Here is a 20253-nt window from a genome sequence, read left to right on the forward strand (position 1 = left end):
TTCAATTAATTCTTCCTGAGCTGTGGTAGTAGCAGAAAGAAATACACCCTTAGTGTTTAAACAGGCTATACAGGCGTAACTGACCTTTTTTTTTTCTTTGTTCATACGAAGCACACAGTTCTTAATGAAATGGTCAGACTTGCCGCAATAAAAGCACAAACCTTCAGAAAATCTGCGGTCTTTTTCCTGAGAGCGGGGTGACATTGCACCAATCTCCATCGGCTCTCCAGTGTCAGTACAGACCCTCTCAAGACTCGGAGCTGACATGGCAGAGGATTTACTCTCATTAACCCTTGCAAGCAGTCTCCTGTTCACCTGTATAGCTAATTGCATTGCCTCCTGCAAGTTTCCAGGTGTAGGATAAGCAATCAGCAGATCCTTAACCCTTTCACCTAGCCCAGCAAGAAACCAATTTTTCAGAGCTGAATCGTTCCACCCCACCTGAGCAGACCACCGACGGAAGTGAGTACAATAATTTTCCACATTACCTGATCCCTGCCTCAAATGTCTCAATTCCGTCTCAGCTGATGAGACACGATCAGGATCATCATTCAACCCCAAAGCAGAAAAAAAACTATCCACTGATCTAAAGCACGGATCACTAGGTTGGAGAGAAAAGGCCCATCCCTGAGGTTCTTTGCGATGGGCCTCTTCTCTCTCAGCGCTTGAGCAGGAGAATTTTCCCACGCTGTCAGTGACGTGCATGAGGTGAGCCGAGTTCATTGGACATGAGCTCACCTCATGCACGTCACTGACAGCGTGGGAAAATTCTCCTGCACTCACCGCATGCGCAGGAGAATTTTCCCACGCTGTCAGTGATGTGCATGAGGTGAGCTGAGTTCATTGGACATGAACTCGGCTCATCTGGATGCCATCACAGCCAGACACTGAGGAGCGCAAGCATGCCTGCGCTTCTCAGTGTCTGCCGCATGGCAAGCTGGATGGCAGCGTTCTGCTGCGGTCCAGCCTGTCATGTCAATGTAGCAGAGCTGAAGCTGTCGTGGGAACCATGGAAAGGGAAGAATGATGTTGCTTTATTATTTTACTTTTACTGCAGGAGATCGTTGGCTTCAGCTGGAATGGGCGTGATGGTAAGTATGGTTTAATTGAGAACAATAAAGAATTGTGACTTTATTCTGGGTGTTTGTGTTTTTTTGCAACTTTGACTATGGGGTTAGTAATGGGGGTGTCTTATAGACGCCTCTCCATTACTAACCTGGGCTTGATGTCAGCTGGCATTATAAGCTGACATCAACCCCAAACCTATTACCCCACTGCCACCGCTACAGGGCAGTGGGAAGAGCGAGGCTAAGTGCCAGAATTGGCGCATCCTATGGATGCGCCATTTCTGGGGTGGCTGACGGCTGGTGTTTCTAGCCTGGGAGGGGGCCAATATTCATGGCACCCTTCCTGGGCTATTAATATCAGCCCCCAGCTGTCTGCCTAGCCTTGGCTAGCTATGAAAATAGGGGGGACCCCACGTCATTTTTTGGGGGGTCCCCCATTTTAATAGCTAGTAAAGGCTAGGTATTCAGCTGGGGGCTGATATTAGTAGCCTGGGAAGCTCCGTGGGTATTACCCCCTTCCCAGGCTTCAAACATCTGCCCCAGCCGTCTGCTTAACCTCCGCTAGAGACTAAAATTACGGAGAACCCCACGCCAATTTTTTTTTTAATAAATCCTTTATTTTAACACTAAATGACAAGTACAGTAATCAACACTATCATTATACTTCTTATATATGTGACTGACATGTTTCTATCTATCTAATCTATGTGTGATGCTCTATTCTTTCTGTTATAAATTGTCGGGTACCGTTGCTGAATTGCCGGCCGGCTTTTTTAAAGAGACGGTGCATGAAAACACTAATATTTTTTTTAATAAATCCTTTACACTAAATGACAAGTACAGTAACCAACACTGTCACTGTACTTCTTATATATGTGACTAACATGTTTCTATCTATCTAATCTATGTGTGATGCTCTATTCTTTCGGTTCTAAATTGTCGGGTACCGGTGTATGCAGCTGCTGAATTGCCGGCTTTTCATGTTTCACTGTGAGCACTGTTCCCATCGATTTGGGCAACCACTGTAATGCCACAACCACCATGGCTGTGGCATTACAGTGAGTGGCAGACAATCCCTGCATGATTGGTGCTCTAAATAGCGCCAGACATGCAGGATACGCTTTTGGTGCACGAACAGTTATCGAACATAACCTCGAACAGCCGAATTTTTTGCAAATCATTCACGTTCGTCGAACGACTCGAACACCGCCCAAAACAGCTCGAATTTGAGATTGGCGAACAGTTCTAGTCGAACACCGCTCATCTCTACTCAACACTACACCACTCCTGTCCTGAGGGGGGCTTATAGTCACTAGAGTGCTGCCCAGCTGGGATAGAGGAGATGGGGGGAACCAAAGATAGGGGGAACCATATAGTGGGTGAGGGTGGAGGACGCACTTTTAGGTTACACTTGCCAAATCATATTTAAATAGCGGCCATCTTAAGTTCAAGGTCTTTGGTTGTGGGTCTTCGGCTGGAAGGCAGCCCGGGGCCTCATCTGGCTGGAGGCTTACGGTCCTCGATCTCAGGCCTCAAGACGAGGAGCGGGGTGGAGTGATTGGCGGTGGAGTATTGGCGCCTCGATCCCGGCCAGGGTCCCAGAAGCAAGAAGGCCAAGGCGGGGAGCAGAGGAGAAAGCTCTGTAGGCGGGGAGCAGAGGAGGAAGCTTCATAGGCGGGCAGCAGAGGAGAAAAGCTCCGCAAGAGGGGTACCGGCCCCCCGATATATGACTCTGTTACTTCATGTCTCAGTCAGAAAAGCCCGGAGGCTCAGTGGATCCCACCGGGTAACGGACGGAGTGGAGTCGCCACCCGTACCCTTGTTCTGTGCATAGTCCACAGGGAGCCCCGGCCTTAGTACACGTACCACACACGGACAGGAGAGGACCTAGTGGTCAAGTCTAGGAACACTCTGGTGCGGGGGTCCTGATTGTTGCACCCGAACTAACCGGAATGTGCCGAACCCCCTTTCCTGGTTGCCGCAGCACACCATGATGACTGAAGAGAAGCCTTGCAGCTGACACTTAACAACGTGAGTAAAGCTTGGAAGACTGCATCCACTGCATCCGGTCCCTCATTTCAGCGCGGCACCACACTACACCACCTACTACTACTCCCCTGATCCCTCTTCTCTGCCTTGAGGCCCTGCTCTACCTGTGGGGAGTAGTACCATCTTCTGCTGCCACTACATCCCGCCTCAGAGGACTGCCGCAGCGCTGGTAGCGGATCACCAGACACCGCAGGTGGCGTAGTCATCCTAATCCACTCGATTACCACCGTCCCTCCTAGCCCTTATTTTGATTGTGACAACCCTGGGCATGGGTCTAGGCCACAACTGCTTCCACAGTACACCGGAGGCCCGGTTCCGAGTTCCCTTCATCTCTCAGGGTGGGCTAGCGAGCGGGGAAGGAGAGGCGTCCCCTTCTGACGTCGTCTCTCCTCCACCCGGGCGTCACACCACATCTTCAGATTCCCTGCCTCTCACATTGGACTCTTCAGTCATCCTGCACGTACGCAGAACCTTCCTGGGCACCATGACAGCCGGAAGTCTGGCACAGCATGACAGGTTTCCAATGAAAATGGCGAGGAATCAGAGGATGCAGTGAGGACTGGACAGGTGGTGTGTGTAGAGGTGGGGCCAAAGAAGTCAACAGTGAGGCATGCATAACAATTTTTTTTTATTTTTTACATATTAAACTTATCATTCTCTGGGGTCTGGGAAAACCTCAAATCATAGTGATATTAAATTCACAGAGAATAACTTATCTGCTAATTGAATTCTACTGGAAAAAACGCACAAACAGGCAAATTAGAATTTTGCCTGATCCGCTCATCTCTAGTTCTCATCCCTTTGATCTCCATCTGGTCTAGATACCATGATAACTTTGGACATCCACAGCTCATATCTGCAAACATCTTCTCTGGTTTTCTGGGTTTTCTGCAGCACATCTCAACATGGTGGCGTTAAAATTAACAGTGTCATTATAATGCTCCTAAATAAAAAATATCAGCCAATGCTGTACCCCTGAATAATAATTGCTCCTCTGTATTTACTGCAGAAATTATGACCCCCACACTATTCATCCTCTGGTACATAGCCTTCACACTGTCCCCTCCTGTAAAATATTGACTCCACACTGTCTGCTGGTACACTTTTTGCTATTTTACACTTAGAAAAGGAAAATTTGTCGAAAAAGTAAGATACAAATAAAATACATCTGTCTCTCACACATGTTCTTTGAGAAATGTAGAAACTTACACCCCTTTGAAGCATTTGGGATATTCCAGCTTTCCGTCTTCACAAATAATTCTCATCTGAGTGTTGGGAGGAGCTTCATATCCAGATTTACATAGAAATTCTATCATGCTTCCATGTGCAGAATATAATTTTTTTCTCTCTATCCATTTTAGCGCTAGGTTATTTTCATCCATTTTCTTTTCTTTTACAGAACATGGCTCTAAAACATAAAATGAACATTTTTAGCACTTTATTTTGATTTCATTTATTCTAAGGGAATAAATACCCTAGACAGGGGCAATAAGACACACCAACAGGTTCCCTCATTTCAAACACCTATGTTTTCTCTGGGACACTACAAGTTTTTTTATTTATTTTTTAAATATTGGCCTACATTCCTAATAGTAAAACAGAATAATCTTCGTTAAAGCCATCTGTAGATGCACCAAATTTTTCACTGTGCTGCATGCTGTTTGTTATATTTGCTTTCCGTTGCTAGAAGTTTGATACCATTCTATAACTTATTCTGAATCTACAGGGTAGGCCATTTATATGGATACACCTAAATAAAATGGGAATGGTTGGTGATAACAACTTCCTCTTTGTGGCACATTAGTGTATGGGAGGGGGAAAACTTTTCCAGATGGGTGGTCACTATTGCGGCCATTTTGAAGTCGGCCATTTTGGATTCAACTTTATTTTTTTCAATGGGAAGAGGGTCATGTGGCACATCAAACTGATTGAGAATTTCATAAGAAAAAACAATGGTGTGCTTGGTTTTAACGTAATTTTATTCTTTCATGAGTTATTTACAAGTTTATGACCACTTATAAAATGTGTTCAAAGTGCTGCCCATTGTGTTGGATTGTCAATGCAACCCTCTTCTCCCACTCTTGACACACTGATAGCAACACCGCAGAAGAAATGCTAGCACAGGCTTCCAGTATCCGTTGTTTCAGATGCTGCACATCTCGTATCTTCACAGCATAGACAATTGCCTTCAGATGACCCCAAAGATAAAAGTCTAAGGGGGTCAGATCGGGAGACCTTGGTGGCCATTCAACTGGCCCACGACGACCAATCCACTTTCCAGGAAACTGTTCATGTAGGAATGCTGGGGCCTGACACCCATAATGTGGTGGTGCACCATCTTGTTGGAAAAACGTAGGGAACGTGCCATCTTCAGTGCATAAAGAGGGCAACACATCATCATGTAGCAATTTCAGATATCCAGTGGCATTGAGGTTTCCATTGATGAAGAATGGCCCCACTATCTTTGTACCCCATATACCACACCATCCCATCAAGTTTTGTGTTCCAACAGTCTTGGAGGGATCTATCCACTGTGGGGTAGTGTCAGACCGATAGCGGTGGTTTTGTTTGTTAATTTCACCATTCACAAAAAAGGCTGCCTCATCACTGAACATAATGTTCTGTGTAAACTGAGGGTCCTGTTCCAATTTTTGTTTTTCCCATGCTGAAAATTCAGTGCGCCCATCTGGGTCATTCTCATTGAAAGCTGGATTTTGTAAGGGTGCCATTTGTGAGTAGCTAATAGCCGCCGAAGGGATGTTCGACTGATTCCACACTCCAGTGATATGCAGCGAGTGCTATGCTGTGGGCTCTTGCTGAATGAAGCTAGGACAGCCACTGATGTTTCTTCATTAGTGACAGTTTCCTTGCTTCCACATTTTGGCAAATCCAACACTGAACCTGTTTCACGAAATTTGGCAAGCAGTTTGCTAATTGTAGTATGGGAGATGGGTGGTCTCGTAGGGTGTCTTGCATTGAAATCTGCTGCAAGTACTGTGTTCACCAGACAGCAACACAATTTCTATCCGCTCCTCACGTGTTAACCTCTGCGACATGTCATTGGCTATAAACAAAGAGAAACTTGTAAATAACTCATGAAAGAATAAAGTTACGTTAAAACCAAGCACACCATTGTTTTTCTTATGAAATTCTCAATAAGTTTGATGTGTCACATGACCCTCTTCCCACTGAAAAAAATAAAGTTGGATCCAAAATGGCCGACTTCAAAATGGTCGCCATGGTGACCACCCATCTGGAAAAGTTTTGCCCCTCTCATATACTAATGTGCCACAAACAGGAAGTTGATATCACCAACCATTCCCATTTAATTTTGGTGTATCTATATAAATGGCCCACGCTGTACTTTGGTTTATCTTAGACCACTAACAGCAAAAAAAATCTTTCATTCCAATAAGAACTGGTGACTACTTAGCCTCACCCACTTCTGAGCCCAAAAAATATCGAGCTTGGTATCTTGGTGCAAAAGATTAATTTTTCTGTCTAAAAACCTTGCATCAGAAATTTGTCACAACATATGCTAGAAAACAAATGTAACGACCTTAGTAAATATAGAACATAACTTTAGTATATAAGAAGAACAAATGATTAAGCAAATTATAAGGGTATGTGCATATGTTACATTTTTGCCATGTCTTTCCTTCGTTCCACTCCTTGCAAAAACACAGCATTTTAATATACCAACAAAGTGAAAGAGATTTCTGAGATTTGAGTTAGTATCAAATCTGCAGCATGTCAATCCTTACAGCTTTTTTTGCAGGGTTTTTCACCTAGTCTAATGAATGGGTACTCATGCATTTTTCCTGTCTACACTTCAGTATTTCCACTAGAAATGTTTGCAGCAAATACTTAATGCACTGATGAATCCTAAACTGACTCCCTGACTTTGATATGGGCTGTGTTATTTAACCATCATCTGCCCCTAATAGCCACGTGTGAAGCGCAGCTCTGCCCACGGCTGTATGCTTGTTAAATGGGGCTGTTAATCTCTTACAGAGGCATTTAACACGTGCCGGCAGGGGGTATGTCATTCCATGCGCCACTCGGCACGCCTATGTCATTATTGTGGGGTGTGGATGGGTCACCAAGACAGTCAGGGGTTCTGATGAAGCCTCCTGTAACTGTCATGACAGTATTCCTGTGAAAGCCAGTCAATGGCTGACGTTCATAGGAGATCGTCATTTTTGCTATACATAGCACTGCTGTGGCATTGTTGTATATAGCACAAGCAATCGGATGATTGCAGGTACAAGTCCCCTAACATATACAAGTGCTTCTCACAAAATTAGAATATCATCAAAAAGTTAATTTATTTCAGTTTTTCAATCCAAAAAGTGAAACTCATATATTATATAGAGCCATTACAAACAGAGTGATCTATTTCAAGTGTTTATTTCTGTTAATGTTGATGATTATGGATTACAGCCAATGAAAACACAATTATTATCTCAGAAAATTAGAATAATTAACAAAAAACACCTTCAAAGACTTCTTATGCATTTAAAAAGGTCCCTTAGTCTGTTTCAGTAGGCTCTACAATCATGGGGAAGACTGCTGACTTGACAGATGTCCAGAAGGCAGTCATTGACACACTCCACAAGGAGGGTAAGCCACAAAATGTCAATGCTAAAGCTGGCTGTTCAGAGTGCTGTATCCAAGCATATTAATGGAAAGTTGAGTGGAAGGAAAATGTGTGGTAGAAAAGGTGGACAAGCAACCGGAATGACCGCAGTCTTGAAAGGATTGTTAAGAAAAGGCCATTCAAAAATTTGAGGGAGATTCACAAGGAATGAACTGTTGCTGGAGTCAATGCTTCAAGAGCCACCATACACAGACATATCCAAGACATGGGCTACCAGTGTCACATTCCTTGTGTCAAGCCACTCATGACCAATAGACAACGCCAGAAGCGTCTTACCTGGGCCAAAGAGAAAAAGACCTGGACTGTTGCTCAGTGGTCCATGATGTTTTCAGATGAAAGTAAGTTTTGCAATTCATTTGGAAATCAAGGTCCCAGAGTCTAGAGGAAGAGTGGAGAGGCCACAATCCAAGCTGCTTGAGGTCTAGTGTGAAGTTTCCACAATCAGTAATGGTTTGGGGAGTCATGTCATCTGCTGGTGTAGGTCCACGTGTTTTATCAAGACCAAAGTCAACACAGCCATCTACCAGGAAATTTTAGAGCACTTCATGATCCCTCTGCCGACAAGCTTTTTGGAGATGGAAATTTCATTCTCCAGCAGGACTTGGCACCTGTCCACACTGCCAAAAGTACCAATACCTGGTTTAAAAACAAGAGTATCACTGTGTTTGATTGGCCAGAAAACTCGTCTGACCTTAACCCCATAGAGAATCTATGGGGTATAGTCAAGAGGAAAATGAGAGACACCAGACCCAACAATGCAGACAAGCTGAAGGCTGCTTTCAAAGCAACCTGGGCTTCCATAACACCTCAGCAATGCCACAGGCTGATCGCCTCTATGCCACGCCGCATTGATGCAGTAGTTGACGCTAAAGGAGCCCAGACAAAGTTTTGAGTGCATTTACTGAACATACATTTCAGTTGGCGAACATTTCGGATTTTAAAATAATTTTTAAAGCTGTTGTTATAAAATATTCTAATTTACTGAGATAATGACTTTTGTGTTTTCATTGGCTGTAAGCCATAATCATCAACATTAACAGAAATAAACACTTGAAATAGATCACTCTGTTTGTAATGACTCTATATAATATATGAGTTTCACTTTTTGTACTGAAGAACTGAAATAAATTAACTTTTTGATGATATTCTAATTTTGTGAGAAGCATCTGTATAATGAAAAGTAAAAAAAAAAATGATTTGAAAACTAAAAAAAATATATAAAAGTTCAAAACATAAAACAAATTAATTTGATTGGTAAACAGCGGAACGATGAAAAAAGTCAAAAAGACAAAATTGTGTTTTTTTTCGGTCACCATAACACAAAAAATAATATAACAGGTGATCAAGACATTGTATATACCCCAAAGTGATATCAATAAAACCATTGACTCAGGGCTTAATAAACAAGTCTTCACACAAGTCCATATCCCGAAGATTGAAAACGTTAGGGCTCTCAGAAAATACATTTTTGAATATTTTTCACCGCTTAAAATAAAAACCATATATATGTTTGGTATCTGGGTATTTGTGCTGACTTGGAGAATCATATTACTAGGTCATTTTTTATCATAAAATGAAAGCTGTAAAAAAGAAACAAAAAACAATTGCGGAATAGAACTTTTTTTACAACTTTTTTTCTTAAAAGGAAAGCACAAAAAAAATTGCGCAGTCAAAAAGGGGTTAATGTGTGCCCATACACTAAGAGATCTGCTGCAGTGAGTAAGGGTAAGCCAATATGATTATATACAAGTGCTTTTCACTAAATTAGAATATCATCAAAAAGTTAATTTATTTCAGCTCTTCAATACAAAAAGTTAAACTCATATATTACATAGAGACATTACAAACAGAGTGAGCTATTTCAAGTGTTTATTTCTGTTAATGTTTATGATTATGGATTACAGAGAACACAATTATTATCTCAGTAAATTAGAATAATTAACAAAAAACACCTTCAAAGACTTCTTATGTGTTTAAAAAGGTCCCTTAGTCATTGACACACTAAGTAAGTGCGAATAAATTTTGCATTTCATTTGGAAACCAAGGTCCCAGAGTCTGGAGGAAGAGTGGAGAGGCCACAGTCCAAGCTGCTTGAGGTCTAGTGAGAAGTTTCCACAATCAGTGATGGCTTGGGGAGCCATGTCATCTGCTGGTGTAAATCCACTGTGTTTTATCAAATTAGAATATCAAGAAGTTTATTAGGAGGTATATATGTATATACACATCACTATAGACTCTGCAGCAGCTGAAGTGTATTAGGAGGTATATAGGTAGATATACACACATATTTACACTCTTGCACACACTCTTGCACACACACACTTGACTATAGACTTTTCACTTCCCACTATTCCTTTGTTAGGGATGATGTGGGGACATATGAAACTCTATCCCCACTATGGATGTGAAGGGACATGTGAAGCTCTATCACCACTGTGGATGTGATGTGGGGACAAGTGATGAGCGAGTTCTAAAATGCTCGGGTACTCGATGCTCGGATCGAGCACATTGGAATACTCGGGTTGCTCGACCCAAGCAACGAGCTCAATGTAAGTCTATGGGAAACGCGAGCATTTTTCAGGCTGCTCCCCCCGGCGGTCTGCAGAGGGCCTAAAAATTGCTAAAATCGATGGGAACAGTGCTCAAATGACATGGGGACAGCATGGGGAAGACCCCTGGAAGCATCTCTGACTCCCAGGTCACTTCTGTCAGAGGTATTATGCCACTTTTACGGACTCACAATAAAACATACCAAAACGAAACCAAAATGGATTTTCCTGGGAAATATGTTCAGGAACATCCTTTCCAGGGTAATGACTTGTATATAAAGCAAAATAAATAGCCAAAAACAAAAATGCTCCTCCACACCTTGGGTTATGTTTACAAGTAGTATTTTTGATGCGTTTTTTCACTTTTGCATTGCTTTCAACCGTGAGAAATGAATTCACCAGGAAATGTCACTTTAACATTTTACAACCGTATCTGGCCATGAGGTGTGTGAGATATCATCTGACACATCGTGTTTCATTTATGAAGGAGGGGCCCTGAAAGTCACCCTGAAAGTCACAAAGCCTATTTTTATAAGTCCATCAGGTGGCCTTTACTATTCTTAATGGACCAGCAGTCGGCCCTCAATATTCTTAGAGAGCCATCAGCCGGCTATGTTTTATTGTTCCCTTTACTAAAGAGTGGGTCTCCTATACTATTATTGCATATGCAGTGAGTACCAGGGCTGCCCACAATTTGGATACACCCCAATACCCCTTTGAAGAGACTTAGAGGAGGGGCTCCTGAAAACAATGTTCCCATTATTAGGAAGTACGTCTCCCATTGTGTTTGCCTATGCAGTGAATGCAAGTATTGCCAAAAATTTGGAGGCACTTCAATGCCCCTTGGAAGAGACCTAGAGGAAGGCCTCATAAAAAAATGTTACCATTAGAAAGGAGCGGGCCTTCTATACTTGTAATGCCCATGCACTAAGTGTATGGGCTGACAAACATTTACCTCTGGGGGGTATAAATGAACATACTGTCTAAAAAAATTTTTTACGGGCATCATAAACACCCTTTAAAAAAATTAGGTGGGTGTTGCATCACGGACCATGGTCACCCTGGTGATATGGTGGTGGATGATGAGGAGAAGGAAGAGGAAAAGAGCAAATAGCCAAAATCAGGAAGCGCATACCCATGTCTGGGTGTGAAAAGGTGCATGGGAATACACCTCCCAAGAAAAGACACTGGATTTGGGTTTATGTTACGCTGCTATCATTCGGTGGTGCTGAGAAGTCTGGCCCAATCCAGCCCTTGTTCATTTTTATAAGAGTCAGCCTGTCAGCATTTTCAGTTGACAGGCGGATGCGCTTATCAGTTATAATACCACCAGCGGCACTAAATACCCGGTCTGATAAAAAGCTGGCGTCAGGGCAGGCCAGGACCTCCAAGGCATAGAAAGCCAGTTCATTCCACGTATCCAGCTTGGATACCCAATAATTATAAGGCACAGAGGAATCACGGAGGACGTTGGTATGGTCGGCAAGGTACTCCCTCAGCAGCTTCCCAAACTTTGAAATCCTTGTGAGAGTACCCCGTGCCTCAGGGCCTGTGCGATGGGAGGGGCTGAGAAAACTCTCCCAGAACTTTGACAGTGTTCCCCTGCCTCTGCTGGATTGAAGTTGTGTCTCTCTCGCCTGTACTCCTTGGTTGTCCAACAAAGTGTGCCCTCTGCCGCCATCGTTTGCAGATGGGAATTTTTTTAATAGTTCCGCAACAAGGGCTTTCTGGTACAGCCCAATTTTTGTAGACCTGTTCGCCTCAGGAATAAGAGATATAAACTTCTCCTTGTAGCATGTGTCTAGAATTGTCACCAACCAGCAATGACTGTCACCCAAAATTTTGAGAACGCGAGGGTCATGGGAAAGGCAGCATAACATAAACTCAGCCATGCGTGCCAGACTACTAACAGGTAAGACTTCCGTGTCCTCACCAAGAGAATGACTGACCATGCTCTCCTCCTCTTCCTCCTCTCTGTGCTCTGGCCTTCCACGCTGAACAGAAGGTATGACAGCTGTGCAGGTAGCACCGTCTATAGCGCATGAAACTAGCTCCTGTCCTGCCTCCTCCTCCTCTTCCTCATTGTCACCCAATCCATGTTGGGATGAGATGAGGCTGGGCTGTGTGTAATCACCCTGTATGGTTCCTTGCTCCATCTCATCGTGCTCCACCTGCAATGCATCCTCTTTGATTGTGAGCAGAGAGCGTTTCAGAAGACAGAGAAGCGGGATGGTGACGCTAATTATGGAATCATCGCCGCTCACCATCTTGGTGGAGTCCTCAAAGTTTTGGAGGATGGTACATATGTCTGACATCCATGTCCACTCCTGAGGTCTTATGTGTGGAGTCTGAACTGAATACCGACGGCCTTGTTGATGCTGGTACTCAACAACTGCCCTCTTCTGCTCACAAATCCTTCCCAACATCTGCAGTGTAGAGTTCCAATGCGTGGGGACATCACACACCAGTCTGTGAGCCAGAACCTGTAAACGCTGCTGAAACACAGCAAGGGCGGCGGAAGCTGTAGGTGACTTTCTAAAATAGGCACACAAGCAGATCCGGTAGATCCGGGTAGGATTTGAGAAACCACTGAACCACGAGGTTAAGCACATGGGCCAGGCATGGTACGTGTGTGAGATTGCCTCAGAGCCGCCACCATGTTCCGGCCATTGTCACACACGACCATGCTTGGCTGTAGGTTCAGTGGTGTGAGCCACAGATCTGCCTGATCTTTCAGAGCTGTCCACAACTCTTCAGCATTGTGCGGTTTGTCACCTAAGCATATTAGCTTCAGCACAGCCTGTTGCCACTTGGCCGAGGCAGTGCTGCAGTGCTTCCAGCTTGTGACTGATGTGGTCATTTCGGAGATGGAGGCTGAATAGGAGGCTAAGAAGGATGAGGTGCAGGAGCTGTAGACCGTGGGGGCAACCCTGATTGACCTAGGGCCCGCAATCCTTGGCATCGGGAGGACATGTTCCGTCCCAAGGTCTGACTGGGTCCCAGCATCCACTATGTTAACCCAGTGTGCCATCAACAAGATGTACCATTCATGCCCACAAGCACTTGTCCACATGTCCGTGGTTAGGTGGACTTTCCCGGTAACTGCGTTGTTGAGGGCACGGCTAATGTTTTGGGACACGTGCTTGTGTAATGCGAGGACAGCACACCGGGAGAAATAGTGGTGGCTTGGGACCGAGTACCGAGGGACGGCTGCCGCCAACAGGTTGTGGAATGCTTCCGTCTCCACAAGCCTAAAAGGCAACATTTCGAGCACAAGCAGTCATGAAATGTGAGAATTTAGTAGTGCGGCCTGTGGGGCGTTAGCTGCATATTTGCGCTTGCATTCCAAGGACTGGGGTATGGACAACTGAACGCTGGCTGGGACAAGGACATGGACTTGCTTCCTGATGCTGCTACTTGAGAGTGTGCAATGACAGGTGCAGGGCAGGAGGCATCTTCGCATGCACCATGGACAGGGGATTGGCCTGCATGCACAACAGCGGAAGAAGCAATGGTGCCACCCGCAGACACTGTTCCTGGACCCTGGGGTTCGGCTCACAAAGTCAGGTGCTTTGCTGCCATGTGCCTGATCATGCTGCTGGTGGTCAGGCTGGTCGTTTCGCCACCCCTGCTGATGCTGGCCTGGCAGGTGGTGCAAATGGCCTTTTTGTGGTTATCGGCAAAGTTTTTAAAAAACAACCAGACTCAGGAAGACCTAACAGTTGTACTGGCAACTTCCTTTGTGTTGGTGTTACAGGGAACGGTTACCAGCCTTCTGTCTGTGGCCACCACACTGCTTCTTCCTGCCTGTTGGGGTGCTCTGCCTCCCTCCCCCTGTGTGCTGCTGTGCTCGCTCTGCATGTTCTCCTGCCAGGTTGGGTCAGTTACTATATCATCCACCACCTCGTCTTCCACTTCCGCTTTAAAATGGAGGACAGTATCTTCCACGCTCACTACAAATGACTGAGTTTGGAGCGAACTTATATGTGATCCGTGTGACGGAGAAAACAGAGTTTTAAATACCTGGCCTGTAGGTAACTAGTTTGAACAGCAAACTGCTGTGAATTGCTTCACTGACACACTGAAATAAATTTTTAATGGAGGCCAGAAATGGCGGTATTTCCTGACAATGTATATGTAATCCGTGTGACGGAGAAAACAGAGTTTTAAATACCTGGCCTGTAGGTAACTAGTTTGAACAGCAAACTGCTGTGAATTGCTTCACTGACACACTGAAGCAAATTTTTAATGGAGTCCAGTATTTTCTGACAACGTATATGTGGCACCCCAGGGGTCTGGTTGCCACAGTAATAGAAATATTATGTCTGAGAGCAAGTGGGAGGTTTCTCTGGTCAGGAGCCCTAAGCATGCAACACGGCCCGCCCAGACCTGGGAGGGGAGGAATCTGCCCTTATAAACTGGGTCTGGGGCGGGATTAGGTGAGACAGAGCCTGCAGAACAAGCAGAGCAGTCAGAGCCTGGAGAGGGAAAGTAAGAACCAGGAGCTCTGTAGGAACAGTAGCTGAATACCAGGGGCTGGAGCTGAGCAGAGTTCGCCCTGGTTGAAGACACTAATACCGGACACGGAGTCCGAGGCTGTGGGGACATCCAGGTCCAGCAGCAGACTCCAACCGGCAGGGGATTCCATGTCCTCTGGCCATAGAAACCCGAAGGCACGGTCACAAGCAAGGGACCAGCAACGCCATTGTGAAGCGGAGGCTAACCGAAGCCCCCAAGTCACCGGCCATACGGGTGAGCACCACACGGTATACTCAGGGACGTGGGCTACTTCTACCCGCATAGAGCAAGGTAGCCAGGAAAGAGTGCAGATAGACGGGGAGGCCTACAACTCCACCTGGCCAGGGGGAGATCCTGCTTGCTCACAGACTGACCAGGCCCCTACTGCTAACCAGTACTCCCGGGAGGGTCTGCTTTATACCATCAGTAAAGACCCTGAACTGCACCACACATCTCTGTGTTTCATCGCCGCACCAGCACCATTAGTACTGGGACGCTCACACCATCACTCCCATCTTCCACACTAGCTGCCCTGAGGCAATACTTCTCCCGTGGGGAGTTATTCCATACTCGGCTGCTCAAATTATATCAGCCTCAGCGGTCTGTAGCGCAGCGGCGGTCCCCACTGACTGCAATCCACGGGTGGCATAGTCGGACATTTGTTATTACCTAAGACTGCCACTGGTTTGACCACCCTGGGCACGGACCGGGTCGCCGCCACACGGAGACTACAACCCCCAGCATCCCACTAGCGATCCAGCTCCGGGTATCCCCTGCACAGCACAGGCCCAGGGGGCGCGTCAACTTTGGCGTAGTCGGCAGGATTTCGTGCCCGCAACCACCGGGTACTGCGTGCCTGAAAAAGACTTTTATACTTTCCTGTGGTGAAGTTTCCCGCCGTCCGGAGTCGTTTCCCGCCATCGGACGCCATCTTGGGTTGTTTCCCGCCATCTTCTGCCATCTTCCCGCCATCCGCAGCCGCTGCCCGCCTTCGGACGCCATCTTCAGGACGCCGCATGGGAAGAAGAGGGGCGTGGACGCCGAAAGCGCGGGAGATCCGAAGCTCCGCCCCACGCGCTGACGCTGCGTAAGGTCCTGGAAGGGAGGAAGAGCGACGCTGACGTCATCGGAGCGCGACGCCAGGTCCTCTACCCCGACGATTGACTGCGGAGCCGCGGCCTATGGAAGAAGAGCATCGCAAGGTAGGTCACGGTCCACTAGGGGGGAGGAGGATGTCGGACACCGAGGGGAGCTCCACCGCCACAGTCACCGCCAGCGCAACCACTGCAGCGGTCATGCCATTCACCATGCCCTATATCCCGGGGGCAACCTGGCTACCCCAGTACTCAGGGGAGTCACATACCATAAGTGACTTTAGGAAAAGACTGGATAGCCTCTTCCAGGTATACCCCCTCACAGAAGAGCAAAAAGTGAGCATCCTGGTGGCCCAATTAATCGGGGCAGCCCAAAGGGAGGTAAAGTCCTGGTCTCCTGGGAAGAAGATGACTGTCAGAGAAATACTAGCCCGACTGAAAGACACATTTGATACCCGCACCTCAGCCGAGATAAAGCTCAGATTTTACGGGTGCAAACAGCGGGCACATGAAAGTATAAGAGACTATGCTCTAAACCTATAAGAGGCCCTGAGAGCCATTAAGCAGGCAGACCCTGACAGTGTGGGAAATGAAGACAAGCTGTTGACCGAACAATTTATTGAGGGTCTACTGTGCAATGCCCACCGAACCCAGTTGCGGGCAATGGCCTTACAGGACCCTGACCTGGACTTTGCACAGATCAAGGACAGAGCCATCCGGGTGCTCCGAGAACCGGCACCAGGTGGCGCTGTGACCCACAGGCGCCCTGCTATCACTTATCACCAGGACGCGGCGCCCTTGTCTGCAGGGCCTGTGGGAGCTGATGCGCAGGCTTTGAACAATAACCCGGCTACAGACCTGCACCATCAGGTCCAAGAGCTGACTAAAAGCGTTGCCGCGCTAACCACAACTGTGCAGTCTTTACAGGTCTCTTCTCCAGGAAAGATCCAGCTGGCATCCGGACCGGAGAACGTCCCGTGGCGCTGACTGAGGAGGACCCCACCGGCCAGAGGAAGACCCAGCGACCGGTACAACGAGGACGGACGACCCATCTGCCGCCGCTGCAGTCAACCCGGACATATGGCAAGGTACTGTCATTTAAACGGGCACAACCTGGGGTAGAGGGCCAACCCCCAGGCATAAGATCATCAGGCCCATCGAACTGGCGTGACAAATACGTAGGGAGACGTCCGGTCTTGCCTGTGGTACTGGACGGCATTCCTATGAGTGCCCTACTGGACACCGGGTCACAGGTCACCACCATCCCGTACGTGCTCTTTAAGCGGTACTGGAATGACTCGGACATAACCCGCTACCCAGATGACGACCTGAGCATTATCGCCAGCAATGGGGTAGCCCGTGCCACAGATAGGATTTAAGGAAGTGACCATCAAGGTCGGTAAAGTTGAACTGCCGGCACAAGGACTTATCATTGTGGACATTGACCGTCGCGAGAGTCATCCAAAAATAACCCTAGGTACTAATGTAATCGAAAACCGTCTTGCAGAGGTGATTCTTATTTTGCAACAGGTTGCCAAGAACGCCAGTTCCAGCCAGCAGCGTGTCCTCTAAAAAGAGATCCGGGCACTGATGAAACGGCAACAGGTGGAACTATCTGGTGGTGAGATAGGTAGCGTGAGAATGTGTGACCCGTTCCCTATTGCCATGCCCCCGAAAAGTGAGATGATGATTTGGTGCCGGGCAGCTATTGGTCTAAGAGGTAGAGACTACCAAGCAATGGTAGAACCCGTCTACTCAGACAGTAGGCCCACCATTTTGACAGCACGGGGGGTGGTCGATGTACGCCATGGGAGGGTGCCCGTCCGCATCATCAATATTGGGGAGAGAGAAGTATACCTGCCCCGGTATGCCACGCTAGCCAAATTGTTCACCATCAACCAGAACTCTGTACAGGCCGTGGAACCCTTGCCTCCATCTCAACCAGAGGAAGGTAACGGCTCTAAGAAACCAATGGAGGACTGGTGTCAGCAACTGCATTTGGGTACTGACTCCACTCCCTCACACCAAAAACAGGGAGTCTACTGGGTGGTTCAAGAGTACGAGAGAGTGTTTAGTAAACACCCGCTGGACTTCGGGCGAGTAAAGGGGGTAGAGCATCACATCCCTACGGGAGACCATCCTCCCATAAAGGAGAGATATCGACCCGTACCCCCTGCACACTATCAACACGCCAAGGGAATGCTAAAAGACATGAAGGAGGCTGGGGTAATTAGGGACAGCAGTAGCCCCTGGGCAGCTCCACTAGTCTTAGTGAAAAAGAAAGACAACACCATGAGAATGTGTGTAGACTACAGGAAGGTCAACCGTATCACACACAAAGATGCGTACCCGTTACCAAGGATAGAAGAGTCCTTAGCTGCATTAAAATCTGCTAACTTCTTCTCTACTTTGGATCTCACTAGCGGGTACTAGCAGGTTCCTGTAGCAGAGGCTGACCGGGAGAAAACCACATTCACCACCCCGATGGAACTCAGCGAATTTAACTGTATGCCGTTGGGGCTCTGCAACGCACCAGGAACCTTCCAACGGTTGATGGAATGCTGTCTGGGACACCGGAACTTCGAGACGGTCCTACTATACCTGGACGATGTCATCGTCTTTTCCAAGACCTTTTGAGGACCATCTGGAACACCTGGCAGAAGTGTTTGAAGCCCTGGCAAACTATGGCCTAAAGGTAAAACCCTCAAAGTGTCATCTACTAAAGCCAAAGGTACAGTACCTGGGACACGAGGTGAGTGCTGACGGAGTGGCCCCCAACCCTGACAAGATCACCGTGATTAAGGACTGGCCAAGACCATCCAGCATAAAGGAAGTGAGGCAGTTCCTCGGGTTGGTAGGCTACTACCGAAGATTCATTCCCGGTTTTACCAAGAAGGCAGCTCCTATGCAGGACCTCCTGATAGGCCAGTCCAGGAAGGCCAAAAACCAGAAGCCACCCTTCAAATGGGAAAAGCTGGAGGAGGAGTCCTTCCACCAGCTGAAGATGGCCCTCACGGGGAATGAAATCCTGGCGTACCCTGATTACAGCCAGCCCTTTATCCTCCACACGGACGCAAGCAACATCGGGCTAGGAGCCGTACTGTCCCAGATCCAGCAGGGGAGAGAACGGGTAATTGCTTACGCCAGCCGAAAACTGTGACCCACGGAAAGAAACCCTGAGAATTACAGCTCGTTCAAGCTAGAGTTCCTGGCAGTGGTGTGGGCAGTAACCGAACGTTTCAAGCATTACCTTGCCTCTTCCAGGTTCACCGTGTACACGGACAACAACCCGCTGACACACCTGGACACTGCAAGACTGGGTGCCCTGGAGCAGAGATGGATGGCCCGCCTGTCCAATTATGAGTTCACGATCAAATACCGGGCAGGGCGCTCCAATACCAATGCGGACGCCCTGTCCAGGATGCCAAACCTACCGGACGAAGGGGAGGATCCAGAAGAATTGGAAGAGATCGAACTCCCTGCGTTTCACCGTCATGGGATTACCCATTATTCCCACCGTGTGAGGGGCCAGCGATCCGCTACGTTCAACCCCTTACGCCACTACAACTGGGCGGAGACGCAAGACAGTGACCCCGCAGTCCGTCTGGTGAAGGAGATGCTGACCCAGGCTGACGCCCGCCTGGACCCAGATGCTCCGGAAGAGACCAAGCAACTTCGGACGGAAAAGAGCAGACTGTTTCTCTACAAGGAGAAGTTGTGCCGCAGAATGGTCAATTCCCGGACACATGAACTGATCTGGCAGGTTGTGGTACTGAGAAGGGACACAGCTATGGTGCTGGAGGCCTACCGCAATGGGGCAGGGCACTTCGGATGGAAGAAGCTGGAGTCCCTGCTGCGTGAACGGTTCTACTGGATAGGCATGAGAGGAGCCATTGAGAGGTGGTGTAGAGACTGTGGCCCATGCAATCTAAGAAGGGACCGTGCCAGCCAGAGGACTCCCCTGCAGCCCATCATCACCAGGCAGCTGCTGGAACTGGTGGCTCTGGACCATGTTAAACTGGCTACAAGCAGAAGCGGGTATGTCTACGCCCTAACCATCGTGGATCACTACTCCCGGATCCTGGTGGTGGTCCCTGTCAAAGACCTGACGGCTCAGACAGCAGCCAGAGCCTTCCAGCTGCACTTCTGCCGCCCACAAGGATACCCGGACCAAGTGCTGACGGACCAAGGACCAGCCTTCGAAGCGGAGGTCTTCCAGGAGTTCTGCAACCTGTATGGCTGCAAGAAGATAAGAACAACGCCCTATCACCCCCAAACAAATGGACTCTGCGAGAAGATGAACCAGGTGGTGATAG

The 20253-nt window shown here is 47.4% G+C and overlaps 1 protein-coding gene across 5 annotated transcripts in view; it reads right to left on the reverse strand.

Moving 5' to 3' along the window:
• LOC141156681 (complement factor H-like) overlaps positions 1-20253 on the reverse strand; it is a 742328-nt gene that overhangs the window by 119179 nt on the left and 602896 nt on the right. For all 5 annotated transcript variants that reach the window (XM_073642926.1, XM_073642927.1, XM_073642924.1 and 2 more), the window contains one exon: positions 4326-4524. In XM_073642926.1, the coding sequence (XP_073499027.1) occupies positions 4326-4524 (199 nt within the window). The remainder of the gene's footprint in view (positions 1-4325; positions 4525-20253) is intronic.

The sequence above is a fragment of the Phyllobates terribilis genome, unplaced genomic scaffold (genome assembly GCF_046119375.1).
Source record: "Phyllobates terribilis strain yellow unplaced genomic scaffold, ASM4611937v1 Scaffold_8__6_contigs__length_399053987, whole genome shotgun sequence".
Lineage (NCBI taxonomy): Eukaryota > Metazoa > Chordata > Amphibia > Anura > Dendrobatidae > Phyllobates > Phyllobates terribilis.